We start from the raw sequence: 18,701 nt of genomic DNA on the forward strand, positions 1-18,701 counted from the left end.
CTGTGTTATATAGTGATTTGAGTGGCCTAATTACTCCTCCTTCTCTTGGCGGCGGTAGATATTACTTTAAAATCACCGATCAAAAGTCCAATTATAAATTTGTTTATATTCTCAAAACCAAATGTCAAACCTTTTCATATTTTGTTCAATTTAAAGCCTTAGTTGAAAATCAAACCAATCTTAAAATCAAAACTCTTGTCAATGACAACGGCGGAGAATACACTTCAAAGCAGTTTACTGAGTTCATTAATCATGAAGGAATTCGAATGGACTTCACTGCTCCGTATACTCCTCAGCAGAATTCCATCTCTGAGCGAGGAAATCGCACAACTACTGAGAAGGCTAGAGCATTACTTAAACAAGCTAGTTTACCTCTTGTGTTCTGGGCAGAAGCCGTATCAACCTCAGTTTATCTCGAAAATCTAACTCCTTTTGCTAGAGATAATTTCGTCACTCCTTACGAAAACTGGTTTGGTAAACCACCTTCTCTCACTCACTTGCGTGTGTTTGGTTGCCTTGCTTATGTTCACGTTGGTAAAGAACGTCGAACAAGCAAATTTTCTGATGTGGCAAAGAAAGGAGTTCTCCTCGGGTATCAGGGGTCCATGCACAATTACCGTGTTTACCTTCTTGATGACCATCGTGTAGTATTTAGTCACGACGTAGTCTTCAATGAAAGTGTGTTTCTGTTTTCTGATCCTGTCATTCTCGCTGAGTTCGAAAAGAAGTTTGGTACTTTTGATGAACATTTTCTTGAAGACATTAATGAAGATTCAAGCTTTGAACAGCCACTTCCGCATTCACCAATTCACCCTCTAGCAGCTGATGAAGATCTATCCATTGCTAAATCTTCTCTGTCTGAACTTGATACCACTTCTTATTCTTCTGATTCCATTCTACCAAACAAACAACTAGTCGACTCTTTAAATGAACCTCAGCTTGAAGAAGAACCTCAGTGTGATGAAGAACCTCCGGTTGATGAAGATCCTCAAATCGAAGATGAGCATCAACAAGAAGACGAAAGTTCAGGTCGCCCTCATTTCTCCTACATCCCTGCAACTATCCCTGCACCCAAAGCTATCTCAAGTTCGATCGACCCATCGAACATCATCACCACCAGACGCCGAGCCAATCTTGCCGTCAGTTCTCTCACCTCAATGCGAAGAGCAAACCTAGCTAGTCAAGATTCAGAACCTCATTCGTATCGAGAAGCTATGTACCGACCAGATTCAGCCAAGTGGAAGGAGGCCATCTCAAAAGAACTGAACTCACTTATTGAAATGGGTGTCTTTACTGAGATGGAGCTCCCTGACAGTGCGCATGCTCTCGGCACGACTTGGGCGTTTCGAAGGAAGACGGACGAGAACGATGTAGTAATCAAGCACAAGGCTTGACTATGTGCGCAAGGGTTCTCTCAAATCCCTGGACTCGACTATAACAAGACCTATGCCCCTACCGGTCGTGCTGCAAGTATGCGTATTGCTCTAAGCATATGTGGAATTGATGATCTGGAACTCCGGCTTATGGACGCAGTTGGAGCTTTTCTCAATGGCATACCCGATGAAGTTCTCTACATTAAGATACCACAAGGTTATATTCCAAAGCTCACTGGTAAGAACATTGTTCTTCTTTTAAATCGTTCACTGTATGGCCTCAAACAGTCTCCTCGGTGTTGGTACAATATGGTCAAATCCTTCTTCTCAACAATCAATTTCACTCCTTCCAAGTCAGATCCGTGTCTCTTTATCTCAAACGATCCTTCGTGGCGTTGCTTTGTTCATGTACATGTCGATGACATGCTGATTATGGGCAAGAACACCGATTGTTTCTCTAAACTTATTCAGTCACGCTTCAAGATGGAAGATATGGGTGTATGTTCATTTTACTTAGGTATGCGTCTAGAACGAGATCATCTTGCACGCACTATCACTCTCACTCAGGACAAGTACATACTCAATATGCTTGACGAGTACGGAATGAAGGATTGTCACCCAGTTTCAACCCCTATGATTCCTGGAACCTATCTCACTCCGGCTTCCGATGAAGAACACCAGCAGTTTTTATCAACTGGAATCAACTATAATCGAGCGGTTGGTCTTCTCAACTACTTAGTTCTGTGTACTAGACCTGATTTGGCATTCACGGCCGGACAGCTTGCTCAGCATCTCAAGAAGCCTGGTCCTGAACACTGGGCGGCCTTCAAGCGTGTACTTCGTTATCTTCAAGGTACTTATCAAGACGGGTTGGTATTAGGTGGTGGAACGTTGGAATTAAAGGTGTTTGCTGATTCAGATTATGCAGGATGTCCAGCAACTCGACGCTCAACATCTGGCTACATCTCAAAGGTAGGTAATGGTTGTGTGAGTTGGCGTTCTAGGAAGCAGCCATCGGTATCCACTTCATCAACAGAGGCGGAGTACCGTGCTGCATATGAAGCTGCTCAAGAAACGGTTTGGTCAAGGCGGATTTTAAATGACTTAGGAAGTACTCAATCAGGTGGTACGCCGTTTCTCTGTGACAATCAAAGCTCCCTCGCATTGCAGAAGAATCCTCTCTTTAAGGATCGATCAAAGCACTTTGGAGTTCATCTACACTGGATCAGGGAGCAAGTCGAGGCCAACATCATCAAAGCAACCTACATACCCACAAAGGAAATGCTGGCCGACGTGTGTACAAAGTCACTTCCTCGTCCACAACATGAGTATCTTAGAAGTTTAATTAGATCTTAGGATGTTTGCGATTGAGGGGGGGTATTGAGATAACATTGCAATAGCCAACATCCCGATTAGGAAGTATAACCACCATTCCGAATTGGTCATGGTATCCAACAACTCCTAACTCCTTCTCTTCGTTATAGTCATATGTTTTATATTTGTCCCAAAGCAGTGAATGAGAGTCGCAATCCTGATGAGATATTATTAACCTATGTATCGGAAAGTTAGCTATATAAAAGACCGTTGTTTGCGTGCAGTAATTGTTTCCTGACTCAAACTCTTATCTTGTGTCTTTTTTCATTCCGTGCTACCTTACAACAGGTGCATATCTCACTTTCATCACTCATTAGTGATAGTAGCCTCAGCGCTCTTTTGACATCACTAATTCGTGATCCTTTACCAGGTGCATATCTCACTTTCATCACTCATTAGTGATAGTAGCCTCAGCGCTCTTTTGACATCACTAATTCGTGATCCTTTACCAGTCACGCGCCCATTCCTTACTTTATTACAAGTCTGCGACCAGGCGCCGGAACTCTTAACGGCGGCTTGCGCCGAGGAAGTCAAAGCTGGCAGGTACTCACACGGCTTCCACACCCTGCTACCCGGCATGAAGGTGTCCCCCCTGCTCCTAGTGTCCAAGAAAGGTTCAGCCAAGATGCGTGTATGCACCGATATGAGCTATGGCAAGCCAGCTCTGAACGACCACATCATCAAAGACAAAGTCAGGGTATCTTTCGATTCGCTTATATCATTCGCCCCGTACATGGTGGAATTGGCGAAAAAAGGAGTGCCGTTGGTTTTATGGAAATCTGACGTTCAGAACGCCTATCGGATTCTAGCGATGGCCCTTGCTTGGCAATTGCGGCAAATAGTCTGCATCGATAACCTGTTTCATGTAGATCGTTGCGCAAATTTCGGGTCAGCTGCTTCTCCCAAGATATGGTGCTCTTTCTTCTCCTTGGTTCTTTGGATTGCAAGAACTCGTTTTGGCATTTCACGCATGAACAATCTCATGGACGACACTTGGGGCGTCAGTCCGTTGTATTCTATGGTAGATTTTAGAGGACACAAGGTCCCTCTAGACCAAGCAAAACTCTTGCTTCTGTTCGACTTACTGAACATTCCTTGGGAATGGAAGAAACAAATTCAAGGCATCGATATAGAAATCATAGGCCATTTTGTGCGTGCAAAAGAGCTCTCATTTTCCTTGCCAGACGACAAGAAGGCAGATCTAGTTCGAGCGTTACGCGAATTTACCTTAACGAAAAAGAAGACTCTACGTGAATGGCAGTCTATTCTAGGGTGGGCTTCCTGGGGTCTCAATTCTTTCCCAATGGGACGTTGGGCGCTTCAGTCGTCTTGGGAGAAAATCAGCGGCAAGGAATACAAGTCATTAGTTGTTCCGCACAACAAGACAATACAGTTAGATTTCAAATGGCTGGCTGATCACTTGGAGCGTTCTCCGGGAAATTTCTTTCTATCCGCTTCCATCTGGTCAATTCGAGATGCTGACTTTCTATGCACCGCCGACGCGTGCCCGGAAGGGTTGGGTATTTGGCTTCCTAACTCGATCGAGGGCTTTCATTTCAAATTTCCTTTACCGTTGCGCGACATATACTGGGCAGAACTAGCTGCCACCTCTCACGCGATCCTGATCGGTCTGGCACGGGGTGCAAAGAAGCTTTTCATTTGTTCCGACTCTTCTAATGTGTGCGACCTTTTCCTCTCACATCGTCCGATCGAGAAAGTTCGACCCCTATTCTCTGCGATCATTACCCTCATTCTCAGGGCAGAGGCAGACGTGCGGGTTTGCCATCTGGCAGGTGTCAAAAACGTGTTCGCAGACGCTCTGTCGAGGAACGAGATCAGCGATGTTCGCAAACTCATAAGTAGCGCCGTCGTCTCGCCTCTAGACGCTTTCACCTCACTTCCGGACGGCGGTTTCAAGCCCGCTAGTGTTTAAATTATGTCTTCGCCTTCTAAAGCTGATCTTCTGCTCGCCATCTCTAAGGCGGACGCTGATCAAGCTCTCGCGGCCACCACCAAGGCTAAATATCGTTGCGCTATCATTTCCTTTTTGAATTTTTGTCACTCTCAGTCACTTGCGCCTGTTCCTTCAAAGGAGCTTCTCATGTCCTACGTTTCTTTCTCATGTCGCCGCATTAGTCCTCGCACAGGTCAGCGTGTCTCACCAAGAACTGTAGAGGCCTATCTATCCGGCATTGCGTCCGCTTTCAGTCCTACTTTTCCTCGCATCACCGACTTCACCAACAGCAAAGAAGTCCGAGACGTGATGAAAGGGTGTAAAAGACAATTTTCATCCCCGGTCCTCCGTAAAGAACCTTTAACGCTCCAGGACCTGTCCTTAGTCCACTCCTCCACTCCCCAACATTTCGATTCGGTCCTTTTCCTCGCCATGATCACCATTGGCTTCCATGGTCTCCACCGTCTGGGAGAACTGGCCGTTCCAGATAACTCTCGTCTCCAGGATGACCGGAAGGTTATCAAGCGTACATCGTTGGTAGTATCACAATGCGGTGGTTTCTTCAGATACACTCTTCCGTACAATAAGAGCGACCCATTTTTTCTCGGTTGATCAGTCATCCTCAGCAAATGCAATGTCGCGGGCGCATGCCCGGTACAATCTCTTTTAGACTATCTCAAGTTCCGCGACCATTTCTTCCTCATCTCACCGTTCCTGTTCATCACCAGTAAGGGCAAACACCCGACGAGGTCTTGGTTCTTGCGCCATTTCCGGAAATTCTTTTCGAGAGAGAAATCCGGGCACTCGATGCGCTCAGGAGGTGCTTCCGCTTTAGCCCGTGCCGGTTTACCTTTGGACTATATACAAGATGTGGGCCGATGGTCTAGCGAGGCATTTAAAACCTATATACGCGACCATCCGATTATGTGATTACCACTTCAGCGGCAATTTCCTTTGTCCACTAACAGCCATTTGGGTGCCGAAGTCCATTTTGGTCCAGCCGCTGCAGCAGCTTTCTGACCGAGTAAGCCATGTATATTATTTTTTTTAGAACCCTCTATATGCCTCCTTCCTCGGACGCCTAAGTGTCTCTTAGGTCCACTCCCGATGGGAGAGTTTTCGGGAGCACCGAAGAACCGGGGGAAAGTTGCTGAGAATGTGAGAATGAGAATTTTATGAGAATATGAGAATACCGAATTTCAAGTTAAGCATACTTACATGTCGTACACATATGCTGAAAACGGGGGGGTGTAAGTCCAAAACCTTAACGTACAGCCTGCCCTCCGAGACCTTTCACAGCCTCACCAATTCCTCAGCGCCCCTTGTTTCATGCAAATTTTTTCCTCCAAAATTTTTTTTCGCATACTACTCGATATCTAATGCGCCAACCCCAATATGAATATGCCCACGCTGTTATCATCCTCCAGCTCATTCAGGCCATCCAACCCTCAAAGTCAAAAACTTGGAATCGCGATAGGATGGTTCCAACCCTCATAACCGCCTCTTACGTGATGGTCGACCCTCACCCTCACGCTCAGCTACCAGTACCTCGACTCGATGGTCTTGTCGGTCTAAGGTGCCCCGTGTGCTTCACCCCGTTGGTTTACAAGCGTGCCAATAAGGATTCGTGGCTGATCGGAGTGAGTGACGTCGATGTATCTCTCAGATAGTTCTCACATTCCGCCTGGACACTGATATGATCTTCCTCAACGACCAGTGCCCAACACCGTCAAACTCGCACAACTGGAAAACTTGGAGATGTGACCAACTGAACCACGAGATCGCCTTGATCAACCTTGGCGCGCCTAGGCCTATCATCTCGAACATGACCGAATGGGGTCCCCGGGTGTCACCGTATGGTCAGATTCTAGAGGACACACCGGCCGCGTCATCAGCTGCGTATAATCCCTATCCCAGCTCTTGATTGGCCCATTCATCCCCTACCCCGATGCCACACTCTAAACCGATCTTGCAGTGCAAAAGGATGTTGGAAGGCGCCAAGTCTCAAAATCACAAAAATGCCGCCAACAAAGATTGTTTCTCACAATTCTGTCGGGGTGTAAGACAATTTCCTTTCTATATATGTAACGAATGTCCATACTCTTAGCCTGACATCGGTTGTTTCTATACTTCAAAGTGCTGTGTCGATTTTGGTTCACCACTTTGCCGAGGACACTTGCCAATAATCAACCCCACATTGAGCTGAACCAACCACACCACCTCCTAACGCACGCCAGCAGCACCCAGGCCCCCAATGCGATCTTGTCCAAGGGCCCTGCTTCCCAAGCGCGTCCACATCAGTGGGCGCAATCATCAAATTCCCTTGGTCGTCGGCTTGACGTGAATACTCATGCGATGCTCCAGCAAAATCGCGCCCAGCGGGACCAAGCTGCGACTCGGCATTCCATCAATCTCATCGATGAGAGAAAGATGGTAACTCTCTACTTATGGGTCGATGTAAGATTTTTTTCCATATATAATCTGCAATCAGAATGTTCCTCTGATCGCTTTGTACTGTTCCAGGAAACCGAAGCGCGCCCAATCACTGCACTGTTCCCTCAGTGGCCCACAGCTTGCCTGGACCAAAGTCCACTTTTGGTCCAGGCCGTAGTGAAAGTAGTTGGCCCCCAGTGGAATCAAGCGCTCACCGTTTGGGACACAGAGCTATATGCTTGGGTGAGTCCGGTTTATGCGATCCCGCCTCATGTTACAATCCAAGCTGATTCTGTTCACCGCGCAGCGGGAAACCCTTGTAACATATCCTCATCGTTACCAGAGCCATCTTCGCAGCTTGGTGGTGCGTCTGGCAAACGTGACAGTACCTCTCTCAGCAATACCCGAGGCCTTGCGCCCCCCTCCCCATGGCACAACTACCACACCACTGCCGCCTGATGCTTTCCGATCAACCGCCGAACTGCCTCCAATTTGCGATATGCCTTCTTCCCCATTCAGCGCTAACCAAGCTGAAACTAATGGTTCTTTGCCTTCGGAAGATCACTTACTTCCAAACTCCTCACCTGATATGAAAATCCAAAGTCAGACCGGCAGTGAGCTGCAAGCACCCGATGATAAGAGCGACCGTTCGAGCGAATCCTCACCGAAAAGGCCAACTGCAATGACTGTAATTGATATTTCACAGTCACCGGACCTTCCTTCAAATAAAGACAGTGATGTTGAAGACTCAGCCACCCCCAGTGTGTAAGTATTTTCTTCAAGTTGAACCGGCTTACAAGCTCTATTTCTGACTGATTTTTCCAGCTCCCTGAAAAAACGTTGGCCAGGATCCAAGCTCCCGGTGTCCATCCTGCTTGCGTGGTACAAGGAGACCGCCCCAGGTAATGTCCAGCAAAAATGGTCAGAACGATTTGGTCGGCAATGGCGGTTGTGCCTTTCAACCGTTTACCGATATCATCTTTGGATCGCGGAGGTGGACCACGAAGTTATGGAGACACAGTTCCGATCTCAACCAAAAGCGACTATAGGAGACGCTCGTAACCTTTACCAACAAGAATTCAAAAGAGTTGCAAGGCTCAGCAAGCAAGCGTCATAATGTCCTCTGGTATGCATGTCTTGATTCATTTTTGTTTGGGTGAGCTTGCTATTCGATACTGAAACCCTCTGTATCTATTGGTAATTAAGGGTTTTACTTTCAGGGTTTCACTTCTACATACCCTCATCGAATCATGTTTATTTTGTTTTAAAACACGCATGTGTCCAATGTTCAGGTCCAGGGGGAACTGATCTAATCTTTACTTACTGACCTGTACGGCCATGAGTCCCATCTCTGATTAAATTCATTTTGTAGTTGAAGGGCTTTGAAATGCATGGCCACTCACGCCTTGGCGCCTTGCAAAAATTGATTGCTTCATGTTTTGACGCACACCGCGGTAAGCCAAGCCGAGTACCTTACATGGTGTGCCACGCTGAAAATTTTGACTCAAAAGGGGCTCAGGTCAGGTGAAAGCGATCATCGTTCCTTTGATTCTTTCCCACCTTTTTTACTTTTTCTACACTTCCCTTTCAATTTTCTTTGTGATTATCATTCACCTCTTTCTGCTCTTCCTGTCATGCTCTTTAACATACCGAACAACCGCCCGATGGCGGTGACTACCATGACTCGGTTGGACTATGGCCATGCGCCTTATCTCACCCAAAGTCTCTCCGACCGCAGCAAAAGGGCCGTTAAACGTCAGTCATGGCCTATTTATCCTGCCCTTATACCACGTCCTATCTAACTTCCCGCGATTCCAGGTCACTTCTTGACGACCCACTCAACCAGGAATACTGGCTGCCATGGCGTATTCGGTGGTGCGTCATCATTGCCATGACTTGTTGGCCACCAAACACTGACCCCCGATTTCCCAACTCAGTGCCAGTTCTTCCACCCATAGTTGCGAACAACAATATACGTGGTGCGCTTGGTGCCCAAGCTCTCAACCTGCCATTGATTCCCAAAAAAAGCGATGCCATGGTAACTCTCCGCCAGGACGTACATACCCAGCACTTTCATTACGATTCCAACCATGTCAAGGTCATCATGGGGCCCACCATAGTCAATTCTTGGGACTACTCAACGTACTCTGCCCAAATGGATTGCCCCGGTGGACACCTCGACATTGAATTACGTGAAATGACTGCTGACCCCGATGTTACCCCCGCTGAATCTGCTGGCCAATACCAGCGGCTCGTTCAGCAGGATTATTACGCCGCTACCCTGTTGGAACTGTTCAAGAACAAGATGAAGAGGCACGCGCCTCACCTTACCGTTCCGGAGGCCAACCTTGTGGCAATGACTCGGGTACGTCTCCAAAGTGGTTCTTTCTGAAAGCGCCCACATTGGCTGATATGGTTTATTGCTTCAGTTTGTCAAAAGCCATGTCCTATGCCGCCGTGACGCAAACACTCGTAATGATAAGACTTACCTGTTGCAAGCCCCAATCAATGTTCTCCACCTGCGCACCGCCACTTCAACAACCAGCTTTGAACCTCCAGAGCATGAAGGCAACAGTCCCATGGAAGATTTCTTGTATGCCTTTACACACTTTACGTATGAACACCACAATCGCCGCGCTCTACTGTATGGATTCCAAGCCACTGAAAACACCATATATTCGTCAGTCCTGCTGGATAGAGAGTATGTGTCCGTTCTTACTATATAAATAAGATCTTTCATTTCGTTCATGAGTCTAAACTACACCCTTTGGTTAGTTTCAAATGGCATGCAGAACGATCCTCGACCCCCCTAAAGTATTTTGCAGAAGAGCATGAATGTCATAGCCTTTGCAAGCGACTGGGGCTTAAAGCGCCTGTGTTACCTTGGTAAGCAGTGTCACCTGCAAGCGCTTTTGGTACGCTGCTATACATCAAACACCGTATGATACATTTTGCGTTTAAGGTGCTCATGTCGATGAGCTTTGTTTGATTGATAGCGTTTCAATTCAATGTGTCCTGATTCTGCGTATTCTGTCTCTTGAGCATCAATGGCTTGCACATACAGTAGTGTTACTGATCATTACCCCCGCGACCTTTTTTTTTCTCAAGGAGTTTGATGTGTGCTTTGTGTATCTTTGTTGTTTTTCTGTCTCTTCCAACTTGGTTCGTAGCAAATTACATCTGCCACCCCTGGCATACCTTACACTCATTTAACAAATCAAATTGGTGCCCATTTCTAACTTGCCACTTGCCTACCTACCTTCAAGTATGAATAGCAAGATGATATAAAACTAAACAAATTTTATAAGTTTTTGATTACTTTAAATGTAATCAAGAAGTTATCAAGATCCAGATCTATAAAATTTTATTCAAGTCAAAATTGCATTAAATTGCATTGCCATTCAAGTTAAGTTAGGTCTGTCAAACTGCCACTCTCAAACACCATTCCTAGGTAATGAGACAAGGTGATGTAGTAAAAAAACCAAAAGTGGAGCATACTTCAAGTTATGCAGATGCTATCCATAACACTCTGGAGACATTGAACTGATGTGGTCTGAGGCAAGCCAACAGTGGCTCCAGTTTTCCTTTCAGTGCAAATACTCCAAGCATGGGATTTGAACCCATGCACACTTTGATTGATTGGCTGAAGAGTCTATACCACTAGCACTGCGGGAAATTCGCTGGCGTGAGCCTGGCTCGCGCCACCGTGACGTGAGCCACGGGTTGGCCCCGGTCTGAAGCCAACCAAAATTCACACCAACGTCTGACGTAAGCCATTGGTTCGTTGAAGACATCCAGCTGGTTGACGTACGCCATCGACTACAGATTCATCCAATCCTCCGCTCGTCCAATCAAGCTGATCATCCCACCCCCATAGCCCTTGATCTGGATTGTTCTCTGTTGGATACCAAAACATGGTTTTGGAGTCTCTGCACTGGTATCTCTTTGTTTTCAAAATCCATAGTAACTCACAGAAACCTAAACATCATTGAAAGAGAAATCCATTACATAATTTGAAAGAAAGCTTGAAACAATCACATCCTACATTTACAAAAAACGAGATACTATAGAGAATTGGTTGTTTGCTATATCCAAAATATAACGGAGCAAAAATAGTCAATCAATCGATTCATGCATCTCAAATCGCTGATTTGTCTCTTGCTGTACCTCTTAATTTAACACAATCCTTTTAGAACCAATCTGAACATGAAAGCAGCCCAAATATCTCGGAATCGATTCAAAACATGCCTGGATATGAAGAACAAAGTCATCGATTTCTATTTCAAACAATCTCAATCATTTGAATGAAATGATCCTACTTGAATTTCACCATTGATGCGCGCTAGAATGATGAAGTCAATCAAAAAGGCAACACGAGGATGCCTACTGCCAGATTACTGACAGTAGCTTCAGTTTGAATATATGTAATCTCAAATATCGTTTATAGATGTATGCTATGAACTCAAACAAATTAATCTTGCAAGTGAGAGAAAAAGATAATACATCCGTACAAATGAGCTCATTGATAAAAATTGATGAAGTCAAAAAAGAGCCTCAAGCAGTGAACATTCGATCAAACAAATACATAAATTACAGAATGTATATTACTTTGCATTCATTCTCATTCAATCGTTCATCCAGTTTTCTGGAAGATTTTGTTAAAATTTCTGGATAGAAGTGATCATTGACACTGTCTTCATCATTAAGAAATCCATTGATTTCTTCTTCTTGATCTTTTTCAACTTGAGCAGATTTACCAAGTGTTGATTTAAGCCTAGGGTGAAAGAAATCTTCTAAGCTTGAGTCAGAGAATTTAGGTAATGGTAATGGTGCTGATGGTAAGTTTTGGATAAGTTGATGAGAATCAGATGGTTGTGAGACATTTAAACCATCTGAAATCAATCCCATGCTCCGGTCAGTGAATTTGATCGCAGGCATTGTATGTCGAAAAAATGGATGTGGTTGAGTAGGTTGCGGAATTGCCTGAGGATTTGATTCGCAATTCAGAGGTAGTTTTCTAGGCATTGAATCAAGTTGAGATGAATGTGGTTCAGGACAAGAGCTTGTGACATTTCTTGAGGATGACCCATGACTCGGATTCAGATTTTTAGATTTAGGCATTGAGTTTTGAAAAATCAATGTGGTTGAGGAGCTTGTGAGATCTCTTGAGAATTTAATTCACGGTTCGGATTGGTGAAACTGAGTGGTTTTGATTGTTGGAAAAATACAATGAGGTCCAGGAGCCAAGTTTGCTGGGTGGCATAGGAAGTGATGAAGATAAAGATCAAAAAGTGGATGTGAACGAATGAGTGGCAGTCGTCAAGGCTGTCCTCAACCGACCAATGGCTGACGTCAGGCGTCGGTATAAATTCTGGTTGGCTTCAGACCGGGGCCAACCCGTGGCTCACGTCACGGTGGCGCGAGCCGGGCTCACGCCCAGCGAATTTCCCGCAGTGTAGACTATGGCCACTTGGAATCCCCAGGGCTCCCGGGGTTATGGCGGATGACGGAAACATGGCTAGACCAAGTTTGCAAATAACCAAATGATCCACCAATGGATCATTGGGTGCTTGTGTCCCCTCTTTTTGGTCCCCTCACACAGAGGGGACAACACATGGTTGTCTCCTCTGTGTGAGGGGACAATTAACATAAGGCTTCCATCACAAATATACAAACATCAATGCCAATGAGAAGCTTTGAAATAAATTGACAAAGCATCAGGCATTGATGTTTGACAAAATGATGTCCAAGATCAATCATTTGTCACCAAAGCCAAAGGAGTGGCATCCACCAGGCCAACCTGACTGAAGCTGCAATCAATCATCAAAATGACAAATTGTCTGGGGAGACCATTTTGCTGGCCGAGTCTTGTGTTTGCTCTTGAACACTGTTTATGTGTTTAAGAGAAAACACCAGACTCCTTCTTGGAATCTTGTGAAACCTTGATAAACAAGTTCCAACCAAGAGCCTCTCAGACTGAAATAATGTATCAAGAATGGAAGTCTGACTGATGATTGCCATTACCATAGGTGACCCATATCCCTTCACATTTGGTTTGGCTCCCGTTTGTCCACACACCCAGTTGAATTCCTTTCACCCACCATGATGCTGGTTGGGATTGATGATGTATGTGGACCCAATCATCCCTGCCCAAATGAGGTAGAGAGCACACCTCCTTTGATGAAGACTTACTTGTGTGTAATTTTTTATGTCTGAACGTGAAAGGAATGGGTTTGTAACTGGCTTTGATGAGAGTCATCGCATCACAGTGCGCTCTCATCCAACCACAACATCACTGTGATGATTCTCAGATAAGGATAAGGAGACAGTAAACATTGGAGTCACATTTTGCATGCCATTGTGTGTTCACGTGGTTCTGATGAGACATAATTTACATCCAAGCATATTTGGAAACTACATTTGGTAGTTTCAGTGGTCCCCAGCGATTTGTAGCAAACATGGTAGGTATTTGGTTGTGGAGACCCAAATACCCAAACCCCAGGGAAATATTGAGAGATCACTCATTTTCAGTTCCTTGGTTTGGTGGGCAGATTGTTTAGTTAGGTAGGTGGTGTGCATCTCTATCAATTCTCTGATATTCACAAGAATTCAGTCAAGATATTAAAAGGTAATGAGTCAAACATAACAAATATGCAAGCAGGTGATATTCACATGAACTCACCAAAGTTCAATCAAGTGAACTTTGTGTTCATCTTTTAGGTAGTGGTCTTCATATGAACTCACCAAAGTTCATGGAAGTAAACTCTTTGTTCATCTTTTAGAAGGTGGTATGGTATTGGTATTCACATGAACTCACCAAAGTTTGAAGTAAACTCTTTGTTCATCTTTAGTGGTATTCACATGAACTCACCAAACAAAGTTCATGGAAGTGAACTCTTTGTTCATGTTGTGGGTAGTGGTTTTGTACATGAACTCACCAAAGTACAAAAAACCAAGTGAACTCTTTGCTCATCGTTTTTTGAACTTTGGTGGGTGGTATTCAACTCACCAAATTGCATGGAAGTATGGTGAGTTCATCTTTTAGGTAGTGGTATTCACATGAACTCACCAACCAAAGTTCATGGAAAGCAAGTGAACTCTTTGTTCATCTTTTGGGTAGTGGGATTTTCACATGAACTGACCAAAGTACAAACAACCAAGTGAACTCTTTGTTCAACTTTGAGGTTGCAGCCTTTAAAGCATGCCATTTTCATACATATGCGGCTAATGATGAAAAAGAATGACAGTTACTCTCATATGTATATACATGGCAACTCATCTTAACAATTGCAGTCAGGTTTGGCATACCATTGTGTGTCCTATTTTCTCTTGATGACATTCTTTTACTTGAATAATGTACATCAAGAATAGAAAGAACCAAGCTTTTCAGCATGCCACACTTCATGTTTTTCAAACACTATCTTGTCAATACAGTGTTTGACATTTTCATATGTGGCAGAGCATGAATCTCTCATGTATTTGGAATTCATATTTCAGGATGAAGAACAGCAAGATGGTGGGGCTTCCACGGAAAGTTGAGTTGCAGTCCAAAACAATAGGCCAAGAGCAAAGAGCAAAGAGGATGACATGTATTCATTAATTATTGGCCAGACAATTTCCTATTTTGTCAAACATTGGACGTTGATGTCCTCCTGTTGGATAACTCGCAAAAGAAAACTACAAGACACCCTCCCCAAGATACTCCATTCCAGATCTTTTGTCCAGTTTTTTTGTCAGCCAAGCATTCCTCAGATACACCATCTCTTCCAAAAAGAAGTTATAGACTAGTGAATGCATGTTCCGACACATGGAGGCAAACCCACCATACCATATGTTCGTCAATTCGGCAGCTGAAGCGTTGAAGATCCATCGTCCCTCTTCTTGGATATCTGGAAACAGCTTGGGGTCAGTGAATAGCTTGCAAAACTCGTCGGACTCGGCGTGCGAGCGGTGGTGGAAGGGATCCACAGGGATCACCGTTCCCGCCCACCGGGATGCGTCCGACTGGCCTGCGTAGATGTGTTCGGTCAACCTGCATGCGTTGTCATAAAAGACAACCTCTGGCATACGTTGAGGAAAAGATTCTTCCACAAAGTCCTGTGGTTGGTTAGAGATAGAAGACATGGTGAGCACATGAGCACATGTTAGGGAAGAAGTGATTGATCAGTGAACTACCTACCTTTACTGCACTCACGGATTCCGCATTGTAGAAGGTCTTTCTGGCTAATATAATTCCGCATGGTGCAACAATCAGCTGATCGTTGTGCGTTCGGCTTCTTGATAATAAGTATTTCCCTGCCGCCTGTGACTCGCCCCCATCGCGCGCCGCTTCGTGTGCTCGTTGCGACTCATCTGTGTGCTGTAAAACCTCTAGGTTCAGAATCTGCGCAGTGTCGGCATCAAGATGGACAGTCGGGTCGGTAGGAAGGTGTGAGCCTGGTCGATTGAGAATCGACGTGAGAGAAAAGTTCCCTTTGATTTTTTTGTTGAACGCCGCCCAGGCCTTGATGTGATCAACATCTTCACATGTCTCTGAACCAGTAATTGCGGCCTTTGAACACGGCTGAGCTCGACATTGATTGCCCAGTATCACGAAATGATCTCGGCAGAAACGGTCATTGATGTTATCAAGTTTGTTGGTACAAGGTCCTTCGGGCATTGGGTGGCCTAGTTTAAGAGCAATCTCTCGCAGTTGGTCAGACGAGGCGCTACAGCGCCAGTGTCCAATCGTCAGGCCATCCGTGACCACGGCCCGTATAGCTGAGATGGCAATCATAACATGTCAGACAAAAATGTGTTGTTAGGAAAAGATCGAAATGGAACTTACATTTAATATACTCTTGGCCAGTTTCACTATCTACACCATCTGATTTCACACGGACACAACTAGAACAAAAGTGGTCTCTATACTTTGTTCCTTCTATCAACAAGAGGTCAAGGTGAGATTCTATTGCCGACTCAAAACGTATGTTGTCCACACCGCTTGAGCTGACCACCAGCTGAGTACCGCGACGGTCCGCGTGCTTCATCAGAGAATGAAGGGTCAGACCATGCCGACACGCTTCCTCGGACATCGACGGAGTAAACAGTTGGCCAGCGGTGAAAGTCGGAGCAGGTGTATCTTCTACAAACATCATGTTGTACCAGTTGACCAGGTTGAAATGCGACACACTGTCCATACCACGTAATAGCAGTTAGTTTGGAACTGTGACAGCAACATAAGTGGAAGAACTTACTGTGCCAACATTTGGAGGACACGGAACATGTAGGCTAATCGACGAGACATGTAATAGTGACATAGTACATGAAGGTAATCGTCTTCTCGGCCCATGGCCTTCGTGTAATAAAGTCTTTCGCCGTCTCGGTTGTAATAGCTGGGTCTATATACTGTCCCACATTTGGGATCTGATGCATCGCGAAATAGTCAGTAATTGAATCGACTGTTGCGGCAAAATAAGCAAACTTAACTGGAGCAATTCAGAATGACAGTCTGAACCGTGTGCACGCCATCGATATCGTGCAGGTAGCCGTTTATGCGAGAGTGGACGTGTAACACATATGACTGGTCTGGTGTGCAGACAATACATTTTGAAAGTGGTGAGCGTAGGAATTGTTCATGCATGTTTGTGTTTGTGGTGCCGGGTGAGGACAGTTGGATGCCGAGTTCGCGGATGGAAGCTCCTGGGTCGATTCGGCACGCGCGCAGAAATGGGAATGATAGGTGCCATAGATCGGCCAAAAGATGATTCGCGGTTGGTTGCATTGATAAAGCAGATTGAAGAAAGGGTAAGACAGGGTTTCAATTGGGTGATAGACGTAAGGATTTCCCGGCGCGGTGGTGGACTTCGCCTGCCAGGGTTGCAAATCGGACGAAATCGGCGACGGTAAGTGAGGTCGAGAGGGAAGGAGACTGGTTGTCGAGTAGGGTGGTGAAGTCACGAACGAGCATGGTAGTGAGCAATTGGGTGAACGCCTATTTTAAAAGAGTTCGAATGATCATTAGTGAGTAGTAAGAATGCAGAATGGAGGGGAAGAAGGCGAAGATATGTGACTCATTAAGCTGAGTCGTTACACAGATCAATTCTTACCGGGTGGGTAGGGATGTGGATGTGTGGATGTATGTTTAACTGGATCGAACGGTGGAGGTCATCATCGTTGATGTAGTTGAGGTGGAGAGTGTAAGGAGTAAGGTTCCCGAATCGGGGTGAATGGAGATGTCACCTGTTGGAAACCACTCGACCCACCATCCGGCCCCCGGCTATCTGAGTTCCGATTTAATGGAAACCCATATATCATGGGAATGTGGGGGATTCTCAGAGTTCTCAGAGCGTTCTCAGGGGTCCCCCCGCTTCTTCGGTTTACCGTAAACTCAACTAAGTCCCTCGCTGAGTCTCGCACGCTTCGAGCGCAGCGAGGGACTTATGACTCCCAAGCACATTTTTGCCTGTGAGGGAAATGAAATTTGGCAGGGAAAAACTTCTCTCCTTATGAAACGTTTTCCCCTATTTGTGAAATTTCTTGGTCCAAAGAATTTTTTTCTTCGCCTACCTGAGCCGCTTCAACCTGAGCCCCGACCCGAAAAACGCGGGTAATGGCCATCCCGCACCCCGAACTGATAGACAATGAGCCATCCCGCACCCGAACCGTACCCCGAACCGAACAAAACCCGGCTCCCAAGACGTACCCCGCGCCCGAACCCGACTACTCGACGGGGCCCCGTCGGGGCACGCCCAAAGTCTACCTTCCGACCTCGGAAGTTAGACTTTGATCCTTCTTCAAACCCTCAACCACCCACTCCCCATCGATCCTATGCAACATGGCTCAAACTGAGCCACGTCCACCCACTCCCCATCGATCCTATGCAACATGGCTCAAACTGAGCCACGTGTTGCATCTCAAGCCTCCACTCGCGCTTCCACCCCAGCTACCTCGAGTCGTCCAGATACCACCGATGCCGACGATGGCGACACCTCATCAGTGGCCACACAAACCGTCAAACGCAAGCGTTCGAGCTACGTTTGGACTCACTTTGTCAAGATCCCAGGTGCTAAAAGAGGAGACGGCTTTAATCGTTGTGAAGTTATCGATCCGAAGACTGGCAAAAGCTGTGGCCTGAAATTGAAAGAAGACTCGACCGGAAGTACCAAGTCGATGAGTAATCACTTGAAGTCTCAACATAAACTATTCGAGGATGGTCCAGCACCAAAGAAGCAACTGAGTGTTATTGGACACTTCAAGCAAAGCACTATAGGTGAACAGGTGAGGTTTTTCATTCGATATCATCACTTCATCTTCACATTATTCAAACTCGTTTCTCTCTTTCTTTACTTTGTACTTACAGGAAACCCTCAACGTGGAGACTCTCAAGACCTTGATCGCCTATTTCCTCGCCGACTGTGATCTTCCATATGCAATTGTCAACCGAAAGTCATTCAAGGACCTCCTTCTACTCATAAACCCTCAAACTAGGGGAATGCTTGTGCAACGACACGCGATAGCTCAGCACTGTACTAAAGTATATACACACTATGAGAAATTCATCAAGTCTACGTTTTTCGATCAAGCGG

General features: G+C 45.6%; 5 protein-coding genes across 5 annotated transcripts; 3 read left to right on the forward strand and 2 right to left on the reverse strand.

Moving 5' to 3' along the window:
• Positions 1–3,480: 3,480 nt before the first annotated feature.
• On the forward strand, positions 3,481–5,313 carry MELLADRAFT_86490 (uncharacterized protein; the record flags this gene model as incomplete). The annotated part of the gene is made up of 3 exons (XM_007410019.1): positions 3,481–4,674; positions 4,729–4,774; positions 4,895–5,313. The coding sequence occupies 3 exons, from the start codon at positions 3,481–3,483 to the stop codon at positions 5,311–5,313; spliced, it is 1,659 nt and encodes a 552-aa protein (XP_007410081.1).
• An 866-nt stretch (positions 5,314–6,179) lies between these two features.
• Positions 6,180–8,251, forward strand: MELLADRAFT_63267 (uncharacterized protein; the record flags this gene model as incomplete). The annotated part of the gene is made up of 7 exons (XM_007410020.1): positions 6,180–6,341; positions 6,368–6,555; positions 6,677–6,760; positions 6,942–7,158; positions 7,225–7,498; positions 7,521–7,899; positions 7,960–8,251. The coding sequence occupies 7 exons, from the start codon at positions 6,180–6,182 to the stop codon at positions 8,249–8,251; spliced, it is 1,596 nt and encodes a 531-aa protein (XP_007410082.1).
• Positions 8,252–8,768: 517 nt separating this feature from the next.
• Positions 8,769–10,201, forward strand: MELLADRAFT_86492 (uncharacterized protein; the record flags this gene model as incomplete). The annotated part of the gene is made up of 6 exons (XM_007410021.1): positions 8,769–8,889; positions 8,953–9,009; positions 9,072–9,499; positions 9,564–9,835; positions 9,910–10,020; positions 10,177–10,201. 6 exons carry the CDS (start codon positions 8,769–8,771, stop codon positions 10,199–10,201), a joined length of 1,014 nt encoding a protein of 337 aa, XP_007410083.1.
• A 1,523-nt stretch (positions 10,202–11,724) lies between these two features.
• On the reverse strand, positions 11,725–12,255 carry MELLADRAFT_106600 (uncharacterized protein; the record flags this gene model as incomplete). Its single annotated transcript, XM_007410046.1, has 1 exon — positions 11,725–12,255. The coding sequence occupies one exon, from the start codon at positions 12,253–12,255 to the stop codon at positions 11,725–11,727; it is 531 nt and encodes a 176-aa protein (XP_007410108.1).
• A 3,837-nt stretch (positions 12,256–16,092) lies between these two features.
• Positions 16,093–16,465, reverse strand: MELLADRAFT_106601 (uncharacterized protein; the record flags this gene model as incomplete). The annotated part of the gene is made up of 2 exons (XM_007410045.1): positions 16,093–16,339; positions 16,371–16,465. 2 exons carry the CDS (start codon positions 16,463–16,465, stop codon positions 16,093–16,095), a joined length of 342 nt encoding a protein of 113 aa, XP_007410107.1.
• Positions 16,466–18,701: the final 2,236 nt, after the last annotated feature.

The sequence above is a fragment of the Melampsora larici-populina genome, assembly GCF_000204055.1.
Source record: "Melampsora larici-populina 98AG31 unplaced genomic scaffold MELLAscaffold_18, whole genome shotgun sequence".
Classification (NCBI taxonomy): Eukaryota; Fungi; Basidiomycota; class Pucciniomycetes; order Pucciniales; family Melampsoraceae; genus Melampsora; species Melampsora laricis-populina.